The 27,394-nt window shown below is 39.1% G+C and overlaps 1 protein-coding gene across 2 annotated transcripts; it reads left to right on the top strand.

Annotated features, from left to right (window-relative positions):
- The first annotated feature begins 1,953 nt into the window (after nt 1-1,953).
- On the top strand, nt 1,954-27,394 carry sncb (synuclein, beta). 2 transcript variants are annotated; one of them, XM_044363442.1, is made up of 7 exons: nt 1,954-2,051; nt 2,283-2,409; nt 15,270-15,403; nt 20,805-20,834; nt 21,109-21,194; nt 24,962-25,048; nt 26,591-27,394. In XM_044363442.1, the coding sequence occupies exons 3-7, from the start codon at nt 15,283-15,285 to the stop codon at nt 26,618-26,620; spliced, it is 354 nt and encodes a 117-aa protein (XP_044219377.1). In that variant the 5' UTR covers nt 1,954-2,051; nt 2,283-2,409; nt 15,270-15,282; the 3' UTR covers nt 26,621-27,394. The 2 variants fall into 2 exon arrangements, with proteins under 2 accessions (XP_044219377.1, XP_044219376.1); XM_044363441.1 differs by lacking the exons at nt 1,954-2,051; nt 2,283-2,409 and adding an exon at nt 14,091-14,248.

The following is a 27,394-nucleotide window of genomic DNA, read 5'->3' as shown; positions in this document are numbered from 1 at the left end:
CATAACACAACAGTACTGCAGGGTCTCAGATAGCGCCAAGGGGAAATATGAACCCAGTGGTGATTTGTATCTGCCTTATTAAAGAGCTGACCTTGACCATGGGGAAAACTGGATTAGTCTGATTTTTAACAAAGAGGCGGGATGATGTTATGCTGTTGAAATGAAGAGCTTCTTCCTTTTCATGCTCTCCTCTTCTGTTCCCCCCCCTCTCTTCCACCTCCCCCCTGCTGTCTGTCTTACTAACATCCAGTGTTCATTGTCCTGTTAAACAAAAGGAAGGGCTGATGCAACAGTCTGTGTCCAGGCGTCTTCCTGGCACAACATAAACACAGAAGACACCAGCTCGCTGTGGGGTAACACTGCTCAAGCAAACACACACAAAAACGCGCGCCAGCCATGCTACTTCCATCACAGACAAAGCCTGATGAGAGGATCCTTGAGGTGATTGAAGGGATAAGTACATCCTGCAAACTGCAGCTCATGGCAGGTATAAATCCATTTTTCTCCAATAGAAATACACGAGCATGTAATTTCAGACTTTTAGAAGACTTGCGTGAGACAGCTTTCTGTCCAAGACTGTAATCATTTTGGATAGGCCTACATTTAACTACTTTTATGGACATTTCATAAACATAATTAAGCTTGGGTGAAAGTACCCCTTGGCTCTTTTTATCCAAGCAATTTGTGACACCTTCAGAATACGAAGAGCTCTGAAGCGAACGGAGAGACAAATCCTGACTAGCAATAACCTTGGTGATGGTGACCTGGGGTTCGGTTAAAATCCATTTTGAACACTGGTAATTGTAGAATGAGAACTGATAGTCCCAGAGGATGAAGGCCAGTTCTTGAATAAATGAATTGAGAGGTATTTACATCATTGAAGTGACTGTGGGGACATTGAATTGACCCTACATTATAGGGTCACTTCTCTCCTTTCTCTTCTCCCACATGGAACATTAGTGCTCCTTTTTTTCCCCCCTCTTCATCTCCTCCTCTCCTCCCCTTTCCTTTCTCATTTTCTCCCCTGCTCCGGTTCCTCTACACGGCACGCTCCTTTCCCTCACCGTTAGACATTATCTCAAAGACCAGATCACCATGGCAACATTTAGTCACATCGTCATCGCCCACACTTGTATTTGATGGCTGTTTTTATTTTGGAGGGTTTGTCGATGCACCCATACCTCACTGGCAGATCGCCAAGTAACCTGTTCTGGTGAAGAAGGAACAATGTTGCCATCTGTTGGTTTGACGTGTTTGTACATAGCGAGCGACAATGAAAAACATCCAGCCTTCCTGTGATGACTCATGACAGGCAATCACATGCCAATTAAGACCTTCGGCTCCAACCGAGATCTGTATGGCTTGATAGTATTCCATAAGATTGAAACACATCTAAACTATAGATGTCCCTCTCTGAAAAGGTCAACATGCACCATAGAATTTCTTTCCCTTGAAAATAATAGAAATGGAAAATAGGTTTTGAAAACAAAGATGCTGCCTTCCTTTAGTTTCCGGTATAACAAGCAGCTGTACACACATAATGGTGGTTTGATTCAAGCACAACTCAGGTCAAACTTGATGGCAGCTTGGTTAATTAAACATGGAAAATATTTGGGCATACAACCAGGACTTACATTTATTCAGTGCCTGCCATATTGTATATCTCTAATGAAAAGAGTGCTCTGTTGCAGCAGGGTACCAACTAATATGAGAGATAATATATTGGCTGAGATTTTGGCTGAGTGTTACCCTTGAAATCTTGGATCTGTTTCTGTTCTCTGGAGGCGCTAATTGAGTTTTTTTTTTCCCCCCTAAGTCTTACCGTTAAGTGATGTAATACTTCATAGTCACAAATAATTTTCCATGTGGGACAGATCATTGCTCATATTATTTATTCTGCTCGCTCAAGTCCGTGCCAAGGAAAGGATGTTAAAATGTTTACCTACATTATCAGGATTTCTCCCACAGATAGTGCGAAGAAAGATATTCCTCAGCGCTGAGATGCTGGAACAAAGCTGCTTCTTCAGGGATCAGATAATGCAGTATTGGAGGTAAATAAACTCAGGTCTGCTGGAGGCGTTTCTGCACTGGCACCATAGGAGGGGACCCCTGTGAAGACACAAGCCCAGGGCTACGTCTTAATTATTATTCTGCAGAGCTGTTTAGTGAGAAATCTAATTCAACATCTTTATAGACAGATTTTACAATATGGATTGTGCTCTAAAGACAAATGAGCATGTCGCACTGACCAGTCACTGGCACACAATTGTGTTTGCTTTCAGGTCCCCACCAAGGAAAGACAGCAGCCTTCCAGTTCTTGGACTGTAAAACTCTGCTATTGCTTGCCAGACAGTTGGAAATAAAAGAGCCAGTTGGCCTGCAGATGCTCAGTGGTCTTCTGTAAATTGAGTGAGTATTGTCTTCATCAGCCCTGCAGCAGTGAAGTGCCATATAGTGAATTCAAGCAAAGCTGTCGTGTATAAATACAATGTTTTTACAGTTATAAATGTGTATCTGATTTAAGGAAAACATATACTTAATATAGGTAGATTCAGGAAAAGGTAAGATATATAGATAAAGAATTAACTGCACGGATTTCTTCAATATGTTTCTTACATTTGGATTCAGGACCAAGCCTTTACTAAATAAAAAGGTTGTGCAGTGTTTTCCATTTCATTTACTGTCACTGCATTTTTAAAGTTTCCTCACCAAAGCATCGCTATATTTGGCTTCATATTGTAACACCCTGCCGTGAGGTAAATGATCCCCCCCAAAAGCTTGGCTTAAAACTCAGAGAAATTTTCTGCATTTTATGATTTGCAAATTAATGCAAGCACCTCGTTTCCTTTCATTATTTATTCATTGAGAGCAAATGTTTTTCTCTGTATCCGTGCAGGAGTGTCTTTTCCCTTCAGAGGACAAAGATACAGTAACCCAGGTATTATTTTATAAAATAAAAAAAAGACCATAAGAAATACGGTTTTCATATACCCTCCCTACAAACACCAGATTGAAAACATTATCTTAAAACAAAGGGATAAAAATAGTTTCTGAATTGTTTCTCCATTATTGCTGTGTTTTCCATGTGAGGCTAAAAGCTTTTCCCTTTTTTTCAGGCAGATTTGCATAAAGTTTTATGGAGATTACAAAAAGCTTCAACTGTTGATCCTTTGCCAGTCAGTGTTACTCAGGAATCGGACTCAGATATCCTCAAATATCCTGAGTATCACTGTAACATTATGTAACTGTAATGAAAACCAAATGAAGACTGCTTTGAGTTTATTGTGATTTAGGACCCCTTAGGTTGCAAACATTCATTATACTGCCTGTTTTTCAGAATGTATTGAACTGACACTGATCTTTAGGAATATGTTATGAAAAATCTGTAAAAAATATTGTTTATGTGCTCTTAATGAGCTCTTGGTTAAATTTGCATTCCTCAGAACAGTTGCTTTTGCCAATAATTATCTACAGTAACTCATCACACCAGTCACCAGACCTTACACAACCCCATTTAATTAAGCTGGATTGAGATCCTAACATAGACAGACTGCACTCATTGTTAAAGCCTTTCCTGAAGCTTTAAATGTCTGTTGTTCTAGGCGTCCTCAAGACTGCATTGATCCTCTCGGGTACATTAACCTATCAATGCAGTAGGCTCTGTGCATTATGATTAAGCACATGGAAAACATCCACGTTCCTCACTCAGAGGTCAGAGAGAGGCAGATACAGTAAACCACAAAGCACAGCATGGAGCAAATCCCGACATTAATATTGATGAGATGGAGTTCATGCTATGCTATATCTATCATGGAGCAAAGATATCCTGATTAAGTGCGGCCGACAGTAACGTGAGAGCTATTAAGCCTATGGCACATCTGGACTATATAAGTGGGTCCGAGGTATTGATAGGGACACATGGTTATATAAGGGATGTGAGGGGACGAGGAAATAGCCAGCCGTTGAGGTGCAGTGTAATTAAAGTGCAGAGGGCTCTTTTGACGTTGGCGGGCTCCTTGCCACGTTTCCCATTGACTTTCAACTGGACGAGGAAGGTCACCAGCAAGGTGTTTAGAGCAATCTCCACAAATTGTTGGACTGAGGCTTGATAATCTCCAAGGCTTTAATGGATCTCAGATCTGTTTACCAAGTGAGTGCACCTTACAAAGTCATTTGGCAATTGTTTTACCCTCTAACACAATAATAGAACTGGAATTGGCTTTTTGATCAATGACATCAGTGGTTAAGTTGATATATTCAATAAGCACGACAACCTTGAGCCTCATAGAATTACTGTGTGCGTTTATGTGTGTGTGTGTGTGTGTGTGTGTGTGTGTGTGTGAATTACAGCGACAGTTGGGTGGTCTGTGTGAACTGTACTCCTGAACTGTACAAAACATTACCAGAGGAAATTATACTTCTATACTGAAGACATTGGTTTTAAATTTCTCTTCAATATCTCATTAAATTGTTTTGAGGGTGTTTCTCTTCAGTAGTTTGACCTATAGAATATTTGTGTGTAAACAGATATTTACATGCATAAAGTGTATAATGAGTCTGTTCAGTGCTGGATGTTTATCCCAAACTCCCCAGACATTATTACGTTGAAGTAGCTATAATTAAAAAATTAAACTGCTGAGCATACAGTAGTTTAAAATAGTGAGGAGGAAGATATGGAGAGTGTGCTGTACTGTCTTGTCATGTGTAAGAATTATTGAGTTTGGCTGGGCAAAGGGAGCAGTGAGTTCGAGGAGGAAAGGGACCCTGGTCTCTCTGCCTCAGAGTTGATCTGAGGGCTGTAATGTTTCCTCTGGTCTACTCTCAGGCATTAATGGTTGAATGGATAGGATTGGACATGCCTGAAGACTCAACCAGCCTCTAGATTCGCTCCCAGCAAATCTCAACAGCCTGCATCTTAAGCTCAAATAAGCACTGTGGTCACTGCCCTCCCAATAATTTGAACAACTCCCAAGTGTAAAACCCTTCTCTCATTTGTAGCTCATTTATCAGATAGTTATGCGGTTTTGTTAAGACAGAGGCAAACTGAAAGAGAGAGGGAGACAGGGAGAGTGCGAGATGACTACCACACAACCAAACAAATAATTTCACTTCTACGGCAACAACTCTAATATGCACATTATTATTTGAGGAGCCAACAGCTAATAGTTACAGATGGTTATTGCCCATAAGATTGCAGGAGTTCAGCCTCTCAGACTGACACAAGGAGAGGAGGGAAGGAGGAATGAGCAATATGGTTTCATAAGTCTTTAACAAGAACTACTTATGACTTGTTACGCCGCATTGCAGCTCAGATGCAGTTGTGAAATATCCACCCTTTGGAGCCTTTTAAGACAGGATTCTTTTTTTTTTCCTGCCATTTCTTTGTCATCTTAATTTCACTGCAGCAATATCCATAATTCACAGTGATTTTCCCGGCCTCCTTGTCTTTCCCATGTGAAAAAGTTGGGAGATGGATTCCCCCAAGTTTCATGAAAAAGTGTCAGATTCTCAGGCGAACAATGAGAACACTATTACAAGACTTGGCACAGAAAAGCCTCAAAGGCCTTGACACAAAAGCCTGTACAAATTGAGAAGATAGAAGTGCAAACTCATTAGCTTACCAGGTTTCCAATCACAGCATTTTTTTATATGCTGGATGTCTCTGTCTGCAGAGCTCTCATCTTATGAGAGCCATTTTGCACGACTTCAAAGGATTCAGTTCTGCCTCAGAACTCGTGGATGATGTTTCCAGCACTGATATATTTTGTCAGAACACATATATGGCAAGATATGTTTCACCTTTAAAAACTCCTCTGTTCTTGTTAATGAATTTGGCCCAAAACCTCCATCACCAGAGCATGACATCCTGCCTTCTACTTCCATTTTAGTGAGCACATAAAATGCAGCATTTTTATCTACGGCCATCCGCTGTTCCCAGCCTATTTTGTGCTTTTGCTACAGTGTGACAAACTTCCTTCACCACACTTTCTTCAAGCACTTTTGAGAGTGTGAATCTATCTGCTCCCATCCAATATAGAGCTAAAAGACAGCCAAGATATTTCCCAAATGGCATGCAATACGACACAGAAACAATACTTGACTTTGTGTTTAGGGGCAGAGGCAATTGGAAACTTGGATGAAACAGCCAGTTTGATCTCACTTCAACATGCACTTACTGCATGGCAAATTTGAAAAAGGCCAAATCTGAAATAGCAAAGTGATTCAGTGTTGTAACAGGTAGAGAGTGCTTTGTATTTGACATCAGAATACCTATGAAATCATATGCCAGCACTATGCACAACAAAGCAGCGTTTGATGACACAAAAAGTCACAAATCCCTCTGTAAAATATGCTCTTTGTGATGCAAATAAGCCACATTTTTGACTTATCACATGTAAGCACATTTGACATTTGCTCTCCTCCTTGTCTGCTTTCTGTAAACCCAACTGGATGTCTCTGCCCCTGCCGTATCAAGTATTTAGTCTGCAGTTTGAATATTATGATTGCACTAAATCCTGGATTCATTTACGTAAATGACTGGATTCAAAACTGCAGCCATACGCACATACATTCATTGCACCCCAGCTATCAGTGTGCTCCACTTTTAATCGTCCCCCTGGGTACACCATATGGGAGATGCTGAAAGATATACTGCTGTCATTCCTGATTCTGTCTTTTTTTAATGTGCTGCCTTGCACAATAATGGTGTAGGTAAGATATTACCCTATTATCCCATTAAGGTTCGTACCTCGGAATCTGCAGCGTTCATTTTCAGACAGCTCGTCTCCTGCACCATTTTCATCCTGCTCTGAGAGATGCTCCTCTGCGATGCTGCACTACCATCTGGTGGGAACCAACAGGCAGTCAGTCGCAGCAAATGTTCGACTCTCCTTCGCCCTCTCCCTCATTGTAACAGAGATTGATTTCTCTGTCTGTCACTGATGACATTGTACGACTACTGTGTTTAAATTAGCAGTAGTCTGATAAAAGAATATAAATGAATCAAATCTCTGTGGACTAAAAATCTTACAATTCATTAACAAAATATACTGAAGTGCTGTAGCAGTCACAAAAACCCCATTGATAGGGCTTAAAATTGACAATGACCTGCGATAGCTCCCATTTATGATTAAGCTGTTGTCTGGCAGTGTACTGGAGGAGAGTGCTTGACTCTGTGCACAGCAGAGACAGCCAATAGCCACAGCTGTTTGACTCCTCTAAAAGACAGCACAACACATTATGTAATGCAATTATGCATCAACATTAATAGCAGGCAATTGTGCAGACAAACCAGCCAGCTGGGATGGGTTTATATAACTGCCAAAAATTGACAAATAAAAGAAAAATGGGCAGCGTTTCCTGTAAGGAGCAAATTCACAGAGAAACATGCACACATGCAGGCAACCCATAAGTTATCCTTATGTTCATGCGGTCAGCCTTGAGACAGTTTAACAAATTGCTATGACATAATTGTAATATTGCTTCCAGTATGTCACATTGTTAATCTGTATAGCTTGGCTTACGTTCAAGTTCTGTATATCGAGTTCAATCATTGGTGAAAGTGCTCTCACACAGATTCATTGAATTAAGCCTGCATGCATAAAGAAGATGGAGAATAGCTCTAAGCACTTTGTATGTACAATTTGCATAATGTCTTTAATTTTAGTACATCCTTTATTATACCCGAAGGATAGTTCGATCAGCAGACTATAGACATGCACACAGTATGTATAATGGATACAGTGGATAATGGATTACTAAAACAAATATGTTAACAGCAAATGCTACATAAATTAACACACATTATCAAAAATGTGGGTGTATTCTTAAGAGATAATGGAAAGGTCACAGCTACATTTTTTATGACAGATAGATACAAGGGTGTGTAGCAGACAAACAAACAGAGTGCAAATCCTCTCCAGAGATGTTAACAGGGCAGATTATGAAAGTCATGGTGAGATAAGGTTACAGTATTTGTGATGAAAGCGGCCCGACAAATATGTGTTCTTTTTCATTTTCTTCCTCTATCAGTGTCTTGATTGTGAGATGAGAGTTCATCTTGAGCCATTTTGGATGTCGGTGCTAAACTTGCTGGTCATACACACATGCAAAGACACACAAAGAGCGCAGACTGTTCAAGGTGATGACAGCAGCATCCTGTTCTGTAATAACAGCTACACTCAAGCTCCGCGGAAGTGTCATATACAAGTAAATATTTCATTCTCTGCAAACCGCGGGTATACATTAACCTGAATCGATCCATGTATGTCCTGGGTTGATATGTACCCTGGTTAGTGCTGTGAATAGTAATCACGCTCCTCCAGAAGATAGACAGTCTCTGCTGCCACCTACAGGTGTTGAGGGCTACTCTGCTGGATTGCTCATTCTTAAAAATGTCATGAATGTTTTCTACTAGAAAACCTGCAGCTAGCAGCCCCCTCCCTTTTTTTTTCTTACAGTTGATGGCAGACTAAAGAATATTCATGCAATCTGATGCGGTAAATGTACCCAATCATTTCTGTTTGCTTCAAAGAGGGAGTAAAACTCAGATTTGAAATCTCTCACAGGCAGGGTTTTATTTCCACTCAGCTGCAGAAAGCAGATGCAGTGTGTATGCAGATGCCACGGGGAAATGACTTGCAATCTAAACAGCTGTAAATTTCAGCTGTAGCGCGGCGTCGGCCTATGTCAAGATTTTATAACTCAGATTGATTGGAATTATCTGCTGTGACTGACTGAATCCACAATGGATCTGTAAAAGGAAAAGCATCATGCAGGAGCTCAGCTCATAAAGAGGCCATGATAAATAAAGGTGGATTCACTGGGGGCTGAAAGGACCACTGCTCAGACTGAGAAATCAGACTGTGCTAGCCATTTTGGAAGTGCACACAGGGAGCATTTTATTTCACTGAATATAACGCTTGAATCACTTTTATTTTTGCCTGCTGAGTCTGTGGAACCTGCATTCACTACTACTACTACTACTACTACTACTACTACTACTACTACTACTTCAGATATGCTCTGCTTCTCAAACAAAATGTGCAACCATCGTCTTCTGCTGTGGGCCACTGGGCATATGTTCTGCAAAAATTGGAAGTTAAGAAGCAGATATTATTCAATTTTCATGATTTTGATTTCAAATAAACTACAGCTCAGGATGAGAGTGATTTGCTTCAAAGTGTTGTGCAAGTTAATGTAGTGTAGTAAAAGGGTGTTTTGTTAAATTGATTGGAAAACAGTCCTCAAAGGCTGAACACTGGACCCTTATTAGCAGCAAACAGCAAGCTCCTCTAATTGAAATAAGGTAAACCTGCCTTACAGGGTGGTATTCATTAAGATGCTGTTAACTGAAAGGATTTTAGGATCTTTTCACTGCAGGGAGCCAATCAGGACCATATCCAACCGTGATGTGTTTACTAGGATAAGTGATTCCCATAAATCTGAACTTTATTCAAGTTGCAGAAACTTTAACCATTAAATCTTAAATTTTAATTGCTTAGGGTTATGTCTCGCAAACATATCTATAATAATTACCTCTAAGACACTTGTATAAGAATACTTTGGGGGGCATTTTACCTTATTGGACAGTAGAGACCTCACAGGAAATGTGGGAAGAGAAAGACAGAGGATGACATGCACAAAGGTCTCTGTGGGCCGGGGATAGATTATGTGGCTAGTGAGCTAAAGCCTGAGGCACCCAGGATGCCCCAAGGCAACTTCAGTGATGTTGTCTGTGAAGGTGTGTGAGAAAACCGTTACAAATGGGCTAATATGGACAATCCCAAGTAGGTATTGGGGTATTGATGTAATTTGATACGTTTATCAGCTTTAGAACCATTTCATAATGAATATGCACATATATTTAAATTAGAATAATAAAGACTTTAACTCATTATTAGTTTGGAAATTGTTATAAATGTGAAAACTACAAATCATAAGCTTGACTGACAAACTTATCAATTTACATGTTGGTTTTGTTAAATTGATCATGTGATTTAGTGAATGATCAAATGAGCCTTCTTTCAACTAATTTAAATCACAAGATTAGGACTCAAGATAATATTTGCATATTTTAAAATGTTACCTTATTTGCATGCAGTACCTCTTAGCATGCACTGCAGCTTTCTTTCAATTTTAATAAAATTACATGATGTAGACTTATTAGATGTCTTTCCGTGTAGGGATCTCAGCTGAGTCATGGGTCTTAGATCTTAATATCCGTTTCAACACCAACTCCCACATTTATTAGTCACCCCAGCCGCAGATGTGACATCCACCTTTCATCACGAATATTGATCTGAATGTGGCTGCTAACGTTACAGCAAAAGATGCACTGATTTGAATGTCAGGCACACGATAAACTAAACCTGAAAATTCTTCTTGGAAGAATTAAGGTAACTGGAATCCAAGTCAATCGATATGATAAAATGATTCTTGTGTGGCAGTGGTTGTAATTAATGGTGCACTCCACTGCTTTTACATATGAATTCATTTTGCTTGTCATAGGGAATACTACTCAGCCTGTGAAGCGGGTTGTATTTTGTGTTGTATAATGTCTTTTGTGAGCCAACAAGAAAGAACAACACAAGATAGAGACCAAGTGTGGCACATTTGAACCTCCCCCACCATTTTGGCCAATTTAGCAACTGTATCACTAGATTTGTCAACTTTTAAGTTATTTTAACAATGGAGCCTGTTGAAAAAACTGCCAATTTTGTGGCCATACAACAGCTCCTTTCCTTTTAAGAGAGTTGCATACACTTGATGAATGTTGATTAATCTGCAATCTCCTGCTTGCTGTGTCTGTGGCTCAGCTGCATCCGGTAGTTGTTATAGAGTTGCACGTAAAGTCAACCACACAGCAGCCAGACTGAAACAGGTAACTGACTGCAGAGTATCAGAGGCAAAACTGCACAGTCACCCAATGTATCTCAGCAAAGGGCTGGGCTGGATTTGTGTTTTAATAATAATTTTAAGCTCAAATAACTCCATATTTTTTTACAGAGAATATTTACTTAACCAGCATGGTATCACAATTGTAAGCATCTTATTTTCACAAGACCCTGTTGAAATTAAAATTAAAAAGAAGACAGTAAAGTGATGGTCTAGTTATAATCTATGAGTAACATTATCTGCAATTTTAATGACATTATTTTAAAAGTTATAACCAGCTGAAATTCACTGCTTCCCAGCTTTACAAAGATGATGGTTTAAATTGAAAAACTATATTTAGTACACAGTTGGACTGACTGAGACCAATGAAATGATAGAAGACTTCCAGGATTTTTAAAAAAAACATTCAGTATTCCTAAAGTGTAATGCACAGAGTAGTATGAGTTAGACAGCTCCTCAAGTCTGAGCTCAGCAAGTTAATTTTGACAAAGAGCTCTCCCTGATGAGGTTAAACTGAACATAATTGTGTTGTTATAATTAATGGCATGTATTTGGTGCATTAGTAATATTCTTACAAATGCTCAGGTGGAAGAACTCTATGTTTGCTGACAGCTAATTGAGGAGTGTCTCTGTTGTTATTATAAGAACACAATTGTGCGCTCTCACAAACAGCTCTTGCATTTAATTTCCTTTACAGCAGTTACAATTTCAGTAAATGCTGCTGTAAATACAAAATGGTCGCCATTATTACAAATGACCACAAGAGGGCAGGTGCGGTTTACAAGTACAGCAGTCAGTGATGAAACAAGATCATCTGTTGTACATTTAAGCTGAAGGTACTTCCTTAAAAGACGACTGGATTACCTGTATGTGGAGTTTTCTTCCACTGTGTTGATGGAAGACATCACCTCCCCTTTTACTTGCACCCCACCCTGCAAGGCTGTCTAACGTTGGCTCAACAGATCAGCACCATGGACAGAGACACACGTTCAGCACCCTGGACAGCGCCTTATTCACTGCTGAAGGCTGAGATAAGATGATTCAGTGGTAAGGCACGAATCACACATAGTATGTAACTGGTGGAGGGATAAAAAATAAAAAAAAAAAACAAGCTCAGTAGGCTGTTTGACACGATGCTGCCCCACAACAGCAAAAACATGTTTCCTCTTCTGATTAAACTAATACATGGGAGGTGAGTGTTATAGTTTGCGCTGTTACAGCACATAAAAGCTGTATTAATTTTTTTGTTAGGACAATATGGTGGTCATATTTTTTGTCACAGTAATGAGCAGAGCAACAGCCTGCCTACTCGTGCTCGCAGAGACCAGATGAGACGAGACAGGACGATTCAAGGAGTGGTAGCTATCTGGGATTTCCTCAAACTGGAGGGGGGAGTTGGGGGAAGAAGGAGGATTTCGCAATCACTCGCCCACTACAACCATTGATGGCGTCACTACACATACGTCAGACAGTGGGGGGGAAGAGGAGGAGGAGGCGGCGGTGGTGGTGGTATTTAACCCTTAGCTGAGGCTGTAAATCGGCTCAGTGAAAGGTGGGGAAATGTGTAGTATCCAGTCACAGCACAAATAACGCAAATCGGTATGTGATGGTCTTCTCAGGTTCTAGTTTAGTCCTTATCAAAGCTACATAACCTGCAGGGATGTTCGATCTTCTACCAGATGGAAATCGGGACTCGATCTGTAGTCATCCTCTACTCTGATTGGCTGAGACATCTACGTTCGCTGCAATCGTAAAATACACGATTGCAGCAGTTTCAATTAACTACACAACTCAGAAATCATCTGGTGTTTCAATAAATGGTCTGGAAGAATATGTTAATATTTATTTGCTCATCTAGTATTATAATTAAGGTTATCAATAATTATATCGATCAACAAAATGCGTGCTTTTCTTTTCAAACCATCAATTTACTCTTCTAGCTTGTAAAAAAAAAATCAATATACAGCAAGCTTCATGTGGCTTCATGCTAAACCAACACACCCCCATCTCCTCCACAAAATGGTATCACCCTTGGATCACAGTCATGTTTGGTTAAAGCAGATCGTAGTATGTCAGTATTGGCACACCACATAGGACTCAGATGTCTTTAATGTTCACTTCCTCATGAGAATAAAGTCTATAAGAGGGCAGAATTAATGAGCTACTGGCTCATTGTAGCAGTTAAGAATAAAGGCCCAATAAACTATGGGACATTACAGTTATTACATCTACTCATATCTTATGAGATTCATAACAATGATAGCAGTTTTCAGTACAATACGGGATGACAGTGGTAGTTAAATTCAAAATGGGGTCCAACAAGAATTCATCTGGTCATAGTCAAGTGGATCAAGTACTGAAAGACATATTTAAAAAACAAAAAACAACCCTCATAGCATTATTTTGATTATTGAAATTTCACAATCAGTAGAACCTATAGACACAGTAATAGAATGTAGTGTTCATGAGTCCATATCATTGTAATCAATGATATGAATAAATAAAGTATTTATTATCATGTCATGCATACATGCCCAGCGTGCAGTGGCTCACAAGACACAGCAAACTCATGTAAGCCAGATCCATAGTGCTGCATATTAATTTTCTAACAACAGCCTATAGTGCAAAAAAGTCAAAATATTAAAGGAAATCTACTTGAGCAGCTTTCACAATCAAATCATCAGGACATTGTCTACACCAAAATCCATAGGTCACTGATTTAAACATTTAACACTGCAGAAGTCATCAGATTGAATACTAATTAAATGGCTAATGTTCCCTTATTTTCTAGCCTTTTGAGACCAAGTTACAATAACAATAACAATTCCACAAATTGATCGTCTGTACACCAGAATATTTTCGGATTTTATCGAGCAATTTCATGCAAAATTTGATTCTTTGATCATCCTTGTGTGTTTAATACAAAAGAAAATGGCAGTCACTTCCCATATGTGTATAACATATAGTCCAATTACATTTTTCGTTATGGACACTGGGTCTAAACTGCAGCAATAGAGAAGGAACGAGATGTCTGCTGTGGCTCTGTTGAACTCATTCTGCTCGATGTACCAGTTGACATGTGGGGTGATCAATAGTGGAGGGAGCCAGTGATGGTGGAGAGAGTGGAGGTGGGGCGGAGGGGAGGTGAGGGAGGGAGAGAGAGGGGGGGGGGGGGGGGGGGGACGTGATAGTCTCAGCCGAGCTGTGAAGGGGGCCGTCCCTGTTGGTGGAGATCATCCCGAGAAAGGCCCACCTAGTGATCATTTGAAGATATCTCCCCATTTAGACGATACTTTGACTCGACTGTGCGACAGAATCATAAGGGGACAAGTCGAAGGCGATTTGTAAATAGGTAAGGACTCTATTTTCCCCCTTTGCATTATATTGTTATTTTTTTAAGCATATGGAGGTTACTACCATTTGAGGACCATGCAATCCATGTAAGCGTCGTCATTGGAAGACACTGGTTTGCACCGTGCGTAAAATAAGTTAAAGCTTTTAACTCACATTCATAGAAAAAGCATCTCAGTTTATCACCAATTCGGACTGTGTCGCAAAAACTAAGAAATTCAGTCAGAGACGGATGCAAACGTGAGAATCGTTCAATTGGTGTGTATAGTAATTAAAGGTTTGACCTGAAACATCCAGGATGGGACTCTGATGGTTTGGTGTCTAATGCAAGAATACCAGCCGAGCTGCTGGGCTGCATCTGGGGCTGATTTACGAAAATGTTCCCTGTGTGTGTGTGTGTGTGTGTGTGATCGGACAACCTCAGATTACATCCACATAGTTCTACGTAAAAACCGTGATGCGTGCAGATATGATAGTGTAGATCGTGCCTCCCTTCCCCCAGCAACATTGTGTAGCTCTTGCAATAAATGCCACCTTCTAGTATATACTGTGTAGTCCCTTAAAAAGGCCTGTGCTTTTTTTCTCAGGCGCAGTCCTGTCAGCCCGCTGCCACTGAGAGTAGCATTACAGGCGAGCAATAATTAATGAGCGCCTCCACAATTAACCATTTCATTGAAATCTTTTCGCTTTTGAATATTTAATGCATTGAGGAGGTTGTGAAAAGGGGGTTGAATGCATGAGTGAACAGCGCGTTTTTACTACAGCCTGATGGCTGGACTGCAGCTGTCAGGATCAACCACAGGAGGCGTTGCTGCCTTCTTTTACCAAGACGTATGGTCCTATGATAGACTGAAATATACAGATGTTTGTAGAAATATATAGAAACAATATACTTGAAGCTGGCTATGAATTACATGAGCTATTTAATGACATCATCCCCTATAAATAAGCTAAAATCCACATGTGGACACAGTGACAGCAGTGATGGTGACTGACAGCATGTATGGTCCATGTCTCCACAGTAGCTCGGCCAAGATGGATGTGTTTATGAAGGGTTTGTCTAAAGCAAAAGAGGGGATGGCTGTGGCTGCAGAGAAGACCAAGGAAGGAGTCGCAGTTGCAGCAGAAAAGACTAAAGAAGGCGTTATGTTTGTAGGTAAGATGATCACAATTCTCTGTTGGCACGTTATGTACTGTAAATGCATATCACAGGCCCAGTGAGATTGCCTGCTTCACGCAGGAGCAGAGAGAATATTTTATGACTTGGGCTCATGCAGCATTCCCATATGTCCTGAAACAAATGGTTAAATTATACAGTAACTTCCTTTAATGGCTGAATAAATAGCAGAATCCTGCTTGTCTTATACATCAAAGAAACCAGCAAGCTGTAGCTTTAACCTCTTTGTTCGCTGTTGTAATACAGTTCAGTGACAATATTATAGCTGCATGGCTTCCTCTGTATGACTACATTTATTTTATTGGACTATACTGTGCGGCACAAGTTAAAATTACCAATATTTAACCATATAGACTGTGATATAGTGAAGTCAGTGTAGGTTATTACAGCAGCAGTAAATCCATTAATCACTCAGCCCCTCAGTTGATCAATATCTTTGTTTTACTTATGCATGCTGATGCAGTATGTCATTAATTATATCAGCAGTTTTACCCAATATATCAAAATTATAAGCATTTCTGTACTATTAATATGAATAGTTTAGATAATAATGCAGTTAGGTAGGGAGTTATCTTTGGTGTAGATGATGTGATTCGAGGCTGTGAATGTCCTTCTGCCCTGTCGCCTGACTTGACTGGGTTACAGGCAAGAGATGGGAGCAGGGTTGGGGGTGGGGCAGCAGGATGGTGAGAGCAGCTCTTGCCACATGTCTGTGCATTGGACGGCAGCAGATTGTAAAACAGCCTCATCCCCGCGGTCACCTCCTGGAGACAAACAGACTAAAGGCCTCTGCTTTTGTCCTTTTCAGTGCAGCTTAATTTGTAACAGACACCATTACAGATATCTGCACAGATTAGTGACTCTATCTCATGGTTTGGAGTGTAGTTGCGAAGTAGACAGTCCCATCAATTGCTCTTGATTTACTTTGTTGTTTGAATAACCACACGTGACAGACTTCTGTTAATATTGAGGGAAAATGATGGTAGATGGACACCTGAAAAAAATAGAAACTGGCAAAACATAGTCTCAGCCTCTTTGATCATCTTGTGTTCATAACATTAAAAGAAGCTAACTTCCACAGTTGTCATATTCCAGTTGAATATCTATAATGCTTTTAAAGGCAGTGCTATAAATAATTTAATTATCTGTAGTAGGGCTGGGCAGTAATTCAGGATTGTTCGTTAATGGTGTCAAATCATTATGGAATAATGAAAATTTAATGTCATGATAACCAGTGATAACCAGTTCTATTGTCTAAATAATTAATACCAAGCTCAATAAATTCAAATGTTGAACAAAATTACATCGACTGTGTTTTAGAGAACCTGAATGTGTTTTAATTAGGACCCGACCGACGCTGGATTTTTGGGGTGCTGATGCTGATACCAATATTAGGGAGTAAAAAAATTCATATTGTCCGATAATGTTACACATACAGAATATATACATAAATGTACATTTTTTGCAGTGATCCCTCAAATGTTGTTATCAAACACTTATGACAAAGATATGTAATGGAGGCATGATATTTTACAGTTTAAGAATAAACTTTATTGTATAAAATGACATCAGTGCGCTGAAATAATAAACTGGGAATTTAATAATAATATTTAATATTTAATAATATTTAATTATTTATTATTTCATAATAAATAAAAAACAAAAAAGGATCAAATATACATGCCTATATAACTTTTATATATATATAGGTACATATCAGACAACATATACGATACGTCAATATCGATATATCTGTAATAGGCCAATATCACCCGATAACATCAGCTGACCGATATATCACGTCAGGCTCTAGTTTTATTTTTAGGGCTGCAACTAACAATTAATGTCATTATCTATTAATCTAAATATTATCATCTTGATTTTTCAATTCATCATCTGATCTGTAAACAACTGTCCAAAAACCAAAGATTTACAGTTTACTGTTACATAAGATAAAGAAAAGCAGCAAATCCTCACGATCAAGAGGCTAAAACTAAGTAATGTTTGGCAAAATGAATTAAATAATAAATGAATTATCAAAATAGTTGTCAATTAATGGTCTGTTGATTAATTAATCCATTAATCAACTAATTGTTTCAGCTCTAAATATGCACCATGTCATGCACCGTGCGCTCAAGTGTAATGAACATCACTATTTTATTTCATGTGATTTCATATATTTCACCAACTCTATATCTACATTACAAACATCCCCATGATGTTTGTGGTAAACACTTTCATACATATCAGCCAGCTCTGCTCGTTAGCCTACAGTTGGTCTGTCAGGGGTGAGTGAGGGGGAGGGCTCGGTGACTCAGGCGACCTAGAGCTGGGCTGAGGCCCTGGAGCCTGCCAAGCATTACAGAGGGCCCAAATTTCCAGTGACACCCCTGCTGGTTTTACAGTCACCAGCTCGTACCATTGATTCATTGACGGTGTGTATTGGATTAATTCATGAGATGTTGGGTGTTATCAGGAGAAGTTATCAGATGTGTCTGCAATAAGATGAAATCTAATTACCCTACATACTGTATTTAGCACTGTGTCCCTGTCACTCATCAGCAGAACTAAACATGTCAGGCTGCAGTCAAAACATGTGCAGGCTCATTTAATCTTCTCTATCATATGTCTCGGCTTGTTTTATGCCTGTGGTACGCAGAAAGGGAAAGGAGCATAACTGTGGCATCTCTGAGCTTCTGCGTCCTGCTTGTTGAGCGTGGTCGGTGCCCTAGAAAGCTGCGTATGATTTGCTTGAAGGCCCCTCTTGGAGGAGGGGTAAGAGTGATCTGATAGGTCTGTGACCCACCTTTTGACAGCTGCTGCTGCTGCAGCCCGCCCACCCAGCTGAGCTAAGCAGTCAGCCTGACTAAGGCAGGAAGGAGAAAACCCTGTTGTACAAGATGCCATTTAATGTCACAATTAACAGTCTCATTCATAGAGTATCTAATCTACCCCATTATGACACGGTGAAGTGTTACAGTGTTTACAGTATACAATGCTGCTTTAAAAACAACATTATTACTTTTGTGAAACCTTGCACTCAAACCATATCAGTCTCAGTTTAATTTACACAATTATAGATTTTACTAATATTTGTCAAACAATAGCTACAGCCTAAAATTGCATTATAAATAACAATCTGCACATAATCTGTTTCAATCACATCATTATCACTGATGCTAATCAATGTTTAGTTCACAATTATTTATATATATATTTAACAGAGGAAGTTACATTTGAAATTAACTTACATTCATGTGTTGTGCATCACGCTTTTCTGTGTTAATTTAAAAGTCGATACCACTGAAGTGATAAATAGCAGCTCTGCTATTCTCCTAGCAGGCGCCAGCTAGGAAAAAAGTAATTAACTTTGAAAATGGAACATTTGTTCTAATATTTTTTAGGTACTTTAATAGCCACCTAAATGACTTAAATCTTTTTTTCTCTTACACAGGTTTACACTTTCACTTAACACTTACATGAGCCTGAAACAATTCTCAAAAAATCTTGTGTTGAAGGAAAATGTTACAGACAATCATTTGTCAGTGGGAGTTATGATTCTTTTTCTGGAGAACACAAAGCTTAAAAATAGGAACTGTTATTTGTAATTAATATAATATTAATACTTATAATTTCCTTTCACAAAGAGAACCATATAGTACTATAGTTGTAGTTCAGTTGCTGCACTTCACCAAAGCGAGGCTTTCAAATGGATGCATCTCTTAGATGTATGTTTTTTCCTTTGAGGCTCGCCTTTTGTAGAGACAGTTCTGCACTTCATCATCATTTCATCTCTCCTCAGTCTGCTTTTAAAGGCCCTCAGGGACCAATAAAGCATATGACTGCTGCACAGTAAAGAGGATGACAAGGCTTGAGTGACCAGGACCAGTGGGCACACAGTAGATTGCCCAAATAGCTCGATGGAGTAAAGTGTAGATGGATGAGGTCTGCCAAAGGTCAGAGAATTGAACAATAACGTGGTTGTAGTTTAAAGCAGCTACAAAGTTTAATAACCTTTGTCTAGAAAAGTACTACGAAACTCAAATGCAGCAGACATGATTGTTCTCTTGTGCCTCTATAGCTGTGGCAAACTGTGAGTAATAAACAAAATCTTTGAGAATCATCACAAAAGGAAATAATAAGATCCTTATAAAGACATCATCTTACAGATATTACACAACCACAGTGGTCAAGAGTTCACTTATACATGTGACACTTATTCAGCTGATTTTCTTGGACGTTACCGCTTCACTACCTATATATAAAACTAATTGGTTGGTAGTGACAGTTCAAAGTTAATCATGTTAGTTATATCTGACAGTTTATTGTGTGAGCTGTTATGGACAGGAGGCTGTAGTCAGGATCATGCAGTTGTACTTTAATGATATTAATATTTTTATAATATTTTATTTTATATTCAGCTGTATCCAGTTGTTAACTCAGTTTCCGGTCTATTTCATGTCATCGTGTTATATTCTGTCAGTTTGTAACTTCACATGAACACTAGTCCCTGTTATGTCTTAACCTGGTTTTAATCATGTTAGCTGTGTGAATATTTTGTTTTTCTATCATATTTTATAGTTTCTTTTTATAGTATTTTCTACAATATCCACACAGAGATGATGTCATTGTGGATCTGTTGTGGCAGAAAGGTTTGGACATGGTTAAGACAATTAAATCTCAGCATCCTCATAATATTGAGGCTTTCAATCAACACCATCACTTTAGAAGTTTGGTTCACAAAGTGTAAGATGACTGCTCTGCATGTAGTTGACTGCTTGTCCTGTAATTAATGTTATGACAGCAAGTTTCAGCTCCTCATAGAAACATAATCTGCCTGTAGTCTCCTCTCAGCATCAGGTGCTTAGTGCAGTGTGAGCAGCAGATTTGTTTTAAGCAATGAAATGTGTGTGTTGCACATCAGTCTGACAGACTTTTAAAAAAGTAGGCATCTGAAATTAATTATAAAACATTCTTTCTCCTTTTTGGCGCCTCTCCAGCTGGTGGTGCCTTAGTCGACTGCCTAGCTCACTTATGCCTAAAAATAGCCCTGTCTGTATTGCGTTGTCTTTGAATTAATTCTGTTTTTCTTCATGTTGGCATACATAGATGATGTGTGATGTGTCAGGTTAGAGAAAAAAAAGCAAGTCGCTCAGAAATTGTGCATTTTAAGTACAAGGCTGCCTGAAAATCTGACTGCATGGACTTTTTGTTTGTTCCATTCAGAGTGAATGATAGTAGTGCTTCAGCAGTTAGGTAGTACGTTTCTGTATCTGTATCACATATGAAAGAAGAGTAATCTTAAAATGCAAAATGTTAAATGGTTTATTATTTTCACAACCTGCACCTTTTCTAATTAATTTCTTTTTTGTTAACTCAGGTAACAAGGCCAAAGACAGTGTGGGCACAGGTGAGTTTTTTTTCCATGTTTTTCAAAGCTAAACATCATTAATTGTTGCAAGAAGCTCAGTTTCATTACAGAGACAAGATATTTACTGCTGACTGGAAAATGGTAAATTCATTATAGGGATGGGGGGGTGGGTGTAAGTGGTCATTATGCACAATAATCAGTTGGGAAACAAAAGAGGGCTAACATCATGTGCATGCTTTTAATCTGTCTGCAGAATCTGCAGAGATAATGTTACATGTGTGTGTGTACATGATGTTTGTGTGTGTCTCTGCAGTGGCTGAGAAGACCACAGGAGCGATGGGGAACATCGTTGCTGCCACTGGCCTGGTGAAGAAAGACGAGTTCCCTGCTGACATGAATGTATGTACAACATTATATTCACCATCAGCTCCTGATAGTTTTCACTGTTTCTTTTTCTTCAGTCTGCTCCTGTTACCAGACCATAACATATTAAAGCATGTTCACATACAGCTGCAGGAAGTCAGATGTCCCTTAACTGTGAAATCATATGAGAGGTGTTTCATGGTACATCAAGGATTGCAACTACTAATGGTTTTTTTATTATCATTAATCTATCAATTGTTATTTTATGATTGTTCAGTCTATAATACGTTAAAAAATAGAGAAAAATGCCCATCACAAAGTCCCATAGCCTAAAGTTAAAGTCTGTGTTAAGTAATAATAAATATGTGTTCTGACTTTTTTTCAAAATTTAATGATTAAAAAAAATCGCCAAGTATATAAAATTGGGTTTCAAAATTGTGTAAAAATAAGCAGTATTCTCTGCTCTGAAATACTGGAGGTGTGTCTGCTGAAGGCGCTGAAAGCACGGCCCATACCTAACTCCTGTATAAAAATACACAATTTAAAATAGGCCTTGTTTGTAGGTGTAAGGCAAGCAACATGGATGATGTATTTAAAATGAAGTAACACCAGGAGCCACCGTATGATTCGGCACCTTTTTATAGGTAAATGTGGACTTATTTCAGTAAAAATGTAACTTAAATGACTAGTTAACAAGCGATCCATCACAATCATCATTATGTTAAATTATCATTTTTTTCAATGTAATTTGCCGCACTTACGTTATACTAACATTACTCACTTCTCTGCTGAAACGTCCTTAGCAGCTTCATTGTGGCTGTCACCCTTGGAGCAAAAGCCTCTCAGGCTGTGCTTTTTGGTGAAGTGCTGCCCTGCAAATGCTCTTCCTCTGGCCAGAGACGCCATTCACCAGTAACAGCAGATCATCCGAACTGAATTTAACATGTATAATGTATTTAAAAAGAAATCTCTGATTTTCCTTTACACAGACTTCTTCAAATTGTTTGTTTTGTCAGACAAACATTATAAAACTATCCTGACTTTAGACCCTAACACTGTATGGATCGCCTACATTTCCCATAATGCAATTCAATAGTGTCTTTCTTCAAGCCCTCCCTGCTTGGTAAACACCCATGTGATACCCGTCAAACCCCACACCTCCACTTTGTAATGCAGGCTTTCCGTAAAAAAAAAAAGCCCAATCTGAAAAAATCAGAAAACCCTGATGACATTATCAATATTTTATTATTTCATCTATTTTCTTATTCTGCTGCCAAGACAAATATTCACTGTACTGAGGGAACCTGATCATGCTTTTTTTGTGAAAAGCTGAATAAATGTGTTCTCTTTCAAGAATATAACAGAACAGAGAGGTTAAATGCCTTGAACTTACTTATTTACTTATCCTCTTCATCCAGGCTGGGACATAAGGCCGCTGACCCTAATGCCTTTAACGCTCCACTGTAAATCAGTGAACTTCTAATTGGCATCTTTTAAAATGAAAATAAATCTTTGTTAAGTGAAACTACGCTGAGGCCTCGGCTTGGCACACAGAGCTGCGTTCACTCTTTCAGATCTATAGTAAGGCTGTTTCAATCTTCAGGTGTCTCTAAATGACTATCAGCTCCCGTCAACACACAACTATTCCATCATTGCACCCTCCCCCCCTCTGATGACCTGAGTCAGATTTGACTTCCCACTAAGATAGAAGATGGGCAAATCTACATATAACCAAACTCAAAAATTTGAGTGGGTAATGTTGGGTCTCTGTAAATTAAAGAGTCTATACCTGCTCTATGTGAATAGTGCCCTGAGATAACTTCTATTGTGATTTGGCCCCATATAAATAAAACTGACTTGACTTAAATGACCTGACCGTGCGTTGTCAGCATGCTGTCATTTTGTCTATCTCTGTCAGACTGTCAGTGAAGCAGGGGGAACCTCATCCTGTCCAAAGCCTTCATCCCTCAGAGTTGGACCCTCTCCACTGACTCACTAATAGTAAATTTGACAGCCTGCTCTAACAGGCTTCTTGAAGGCACTATCTGAGTGATAAGGCTACTCATTTCAACACTCTGACAACAGACTGTTAAACTGCTGGCATTGTTACCAAGTGTGCAGAGCCATTTTTTTTATTCATTTCTAGCTTGCTGAATATCCACTCTTTGTAACTGTATCCTGAAGATGTTTTAAAAAAGAAGAAAATGCATTTGTTTGTCTTTAAAGCCAGTATGTGGAAATTTAAAACAGCGCTCATATGTTTTCTCTTGTGTTTGAGTCTCAACTGAATTCAAATGTGTGACCAATCAGACACAGAACTTATCCTTCTCGTCTGTTAAAGCCACATAAACAGTCCTTCTCATGTTCACTCTTTCTTAGGCAATGATCCGTCTGATTACATGTGTCTTTATGGCGGTGTCCCACTGCGCAGAGTTTAAGGCCATGCTAATCGTGTTGGTGGGCTTACAGCAATAACAGCAGCTCAATACAGCGCGCAGGATTATGGTCTGTTCTTCTCCGACCTAATTGACTTGATTAGTGCTGGGTTTAAAAATAAATGTGTGGTGACCCACTGGCTTTGTTTTCAGGGCTCGTACTAGCAGGTGCAGCGATGATGAGCACTGTCTGCTTTATCAACCTCTCAGAAAGACGTAGAATATGTTTACACCGACTGTGTCGAGATATCAAGTTATTAGATTTTCAGTGTGGCCTCAAATATTGAAGGATAAGAGGGTGATATTATATGTTTTTCTTACTGTCAATAAATGCCACAAAAAAGCCAAAACCAACACTGAGCTGAAGAACTAACAAGTATTGTCCTTTTGGCCAAAGCTTGATAGAGATTATAGGCCTTTGTCACTGTAGACATTGTGACTTGTCATTGTCGGGAAAGTACAGGTGTTTCTAATAACATTAACAATGGCTCTGTTCTTTTTAAGTGTCCCAGTAAGTCATGACAGTGTGACAGTGAGCCAGCATGCACAATATCCAGGACTCTGAATCTGAAGCAGCTAATTGGAATAAAGCCACCGTTAATTTTATTATTTACATCTGTACTTTTCCACATTGACACGTCAAACGGTCTTCTGTGTAAAAGGCCTACTCATCTGTGTGATAGACCTCCCCCCACACACACCCCTGTTGTCCAAAAACTATTAAATATACATCAGTGAGCCAAACTATTGCACTCACTTTCATTCTCCTTCACTATGATTAACATCAGTACTGCAGTTTATTTTGAGTCAATCTTATATAGTATTTACATCCTGTTGTCATAAATACTAGACCACTAATAGAACTATATATTTGTGACCTGTTTTTAAACATTTATATCTACAGTAGGAACCAGTTAGCTTGGGTCTGAGTGCCACAGGCAGGGTAGGGAGGTCAGAAAATATGAAGAGAAAGAACAGATTATTGGTTTTGGTCTTTTTGTGGGATTTGTGTGATTTATTCTGCAATGTAGAATATAACCATTCTTATCTGTCTGGTTTTAAATCCCATCTTAAAACACATCTTTATTCCTTGGCTTTTAATTCAGTATGAGAGTTGCCTTTCTTTGTCTTTTTGTCTGTTAAACTGGTCTTTGTGTTTCTATTGTGTTGTTTTATGGCTTTTGCTTTTTTGATCGTACAGCACTTTGGTCAACTGTTGTTTTTTTTCCAAAAAAAATGTGATTATAAATAAATTTGACTTGACTTATCCTTTAAGTTCAGGTCACTCTAAATGTGTATCTGTGCTTCTGTTACTGTGCGTATGATCTTTCTTCATCTCTCTGTGTTTCTCCCTGTGTCTCCATGCAGCCTGAGGAGTACGGGCAGGAGGCCATGGAGGGCCAGGGAGAGGGAATGCTGGAGCCAGAAGGGGAGACATATGATGAGACCCAGCAGGTAATCAGCCTACACGACACAAAGTGCATATATGTCTCTGCTCTACATCGGTGTATGTCTCACTGTGTGAATTTAACAATATGTTTTATTGTAAATATCTTTTTGCATGTTTATTTTAAAGCCTGTAAAAACTGTAAAGGCTTGGAGTGCAGTCATGCATCAGTCCATTCATGTACAGTAGCTGTAGCCCCGTCAGTATTCAGCGGCTCATACACATTTTAACTGTATTGCATTTCAATAGCACTCTACACTTGCCCTCCACTTCTGTCCCACACAAACACTACAGCTCATGCTGAAGCAATTCTTCTTTTCTCTGGAAATGAAAACAGAGGGGCTAACAAGCCAATTGCCACATAGCGAGTAGAGTGAATATAGCACCACCTACCTACATTGAGCTTTGGGTGTGTGTCAGTGTGTGTGCGTCGAAGAAGGATGCAAGTCTGACACAGATGGGTATTTTTGGAATTTGGCTGTTAGGGGCGAGACAAACTGTGCAGAACCTATTGCTTTGAAAACAGATTTGAAATAGCTAATGGAAAATAAAGATATTATACATTAATGTTGGTTTAATTACTAGTATATATAATTATTTAAAGCATTGCAACAGTTATGTTTTTATCCAGAAACCTATTATGTTCTCTTAAATTTTGCTCTTTGGTGAGTATTAAAATATCCGGCATCATCTTCAGTTAGAGGAAAATTTAAGACAAGATTTTGCATGATCACTTACAATGTTCAATTTATTTAAGTCCATTTGGTCAGATTTTCTTTTCATTCCTGTTTCTCAGATTATTCCATTAATCAGTTAAAGGAATATAACAGGGACTTTCCCTGAGATGCAAATTAAAAGTGAATTTCTCAGAGGCAGTAGCTTGTTCCATCCATCCTCCATCTCTCTCTCCTACTCCTCCGCATCTCTTTCCCCTCCCCCATCCTTTGCTACACCAGCGATGCACGAGCTCTCTCTGTCTGAATGGGTGTGGTGATGACGCTCACTGCTGCCATGCATTGTGGGTAATGTCAGGGTCTCCCTGCATTGCTGTAAATATGGAGTCTCAGTGCTGCGGAGTGAACAAGCCTTCTCAGGGAGGATTTGGAGATAAAAATCCTTCCAGGTCCATTATCAGGCCAGGTTTTGTGAATACATCAGATGACCTGAGTGTACTGCACATTCCTGGAGGCTGTGATATTTCTTCATGATCATGTGTGTGGAGGAGGCGTGTGCAGGGTTACAAGGATGCTGGGAATGTGCTCACGACATGTCCTTGAAGCTGGCATAGGCTTGTGCTGCCCTCTGCAGGCTGGAGAGAGACACTGAACCGGCACACAGCTGCGATGGAGTGACATCATTACCTTCAGCAGAAAGATATCCTGTGTTACTATAAGCCCTCTGACATATATGTTCTTAAACCGATTTAAGTCTAATTTAATACGATTAAGTTTTAATTAAAGTCTTACTGTTGAATTTAACCTGAGGTGTCCTCTGGGCTGCAGATGTGACTTGCCTGTCTCTTAAAATCTGTTCTTTTTTCTCTCCCCCAGGAGAGCCAGGACTACGAGCCAGAAGCATAAAAGCATCAGTCCAAGCCACCATCCAACCAGCAGCACAATAATATTTCTAACAATAAAAAGGACAAATGCTGAAACTATTACAATTATACCCCTGTTGCAAAAAACAACAAAAAATCAAGCATTCCCACTGAAAAATGTTCTTCCTTCAAGACAAATCTTTTATTATTATATATTGTAAATGTCATGTTATTAATGTAATGTGTTGGGTGTAGGTATTTATTGAGATGTAGGATCGTCCGCACAGTCTCATTTCCTTGATTCCCTCCCAATGAAATGAGACCAGAGCCAGGGCTTGTGACTTTGTACTTGTGTGTATCTGTATTTAGAAAATGTGCAATAGATGTTCATCATCTTCCAATGAGACGTTGGGAGTGGAAAAAATAAATATGTCCGGTTGCAAGCAGATATTAATACAATAATATCCTCTTAAGTGTCGACAATGCCTGTTTGTGGGGTTTTTTTTTTTCCTTTTTGCATTTCTTTGGAAAATCCATTTTTGAAGTAAGAGTTTTTTACATTGTATCTTTATAGTTGCTTGTGAAATCATTCCAGTAAACTATCTGTTAGAAATGGACAGAGTATACATGTTTGTGTGTGCGTGTGTTTGTGTGTACTGAGATTTTAACAAGTTAAAGTCAATATATTACGTCTTGAAATCATAATGGTTGTCATATCAAAATGTGCTTTAAATTGCAGGACTTGTCAGTATAAAGGTTTATGTGTTAAGCCAGACATACAAATCCTCTGTAAATAAAAAGTAAAAAAAAGAAACCA

The sequence above is a fragment of the Thunnus albacares genome, chromosome 10 (assembly GCF_914725855.1).
Source record: "Thunnus albacares chromosome 10, fThuAlb1.1, whole genome shotgun sequence".
In the NCBI taxonomy this organism is placed as follows: Eukaryota; Metazoa; Chordata; class Actinopteri; order Scombriformes; family Scombridae; genus Thunnus; species Thunnus albacares.
This window is presented reverse-complemented; position numbering and strand designations above follow the sequence as displayed.

Excerpts from the sequence above, each read along its gene's own strand:
- sncb (XM_044363442.1), top strand. The coding sequence starts at position 15,283 with ATGGATGTGTTTATGAAGGGTTTGTCTAAAGCAAAAGAGGGGATGGCT. Across the intron at positions 15,404-20,804 it reads AGAAGGCGTTATGTTTGTAG|GTAACAAGGCCAAAGACAGT; the intron begins GTAAGATGATCA and ends TTGTTAACTCAG. Across the intron at positions 21,195-24,961 it reads AGTTCCCTGCTGACATGAAT|CCTGAGGAGTACGGGCAGGA; the intron begins GTATGTACAACA and ends GTCTCCATGCAG.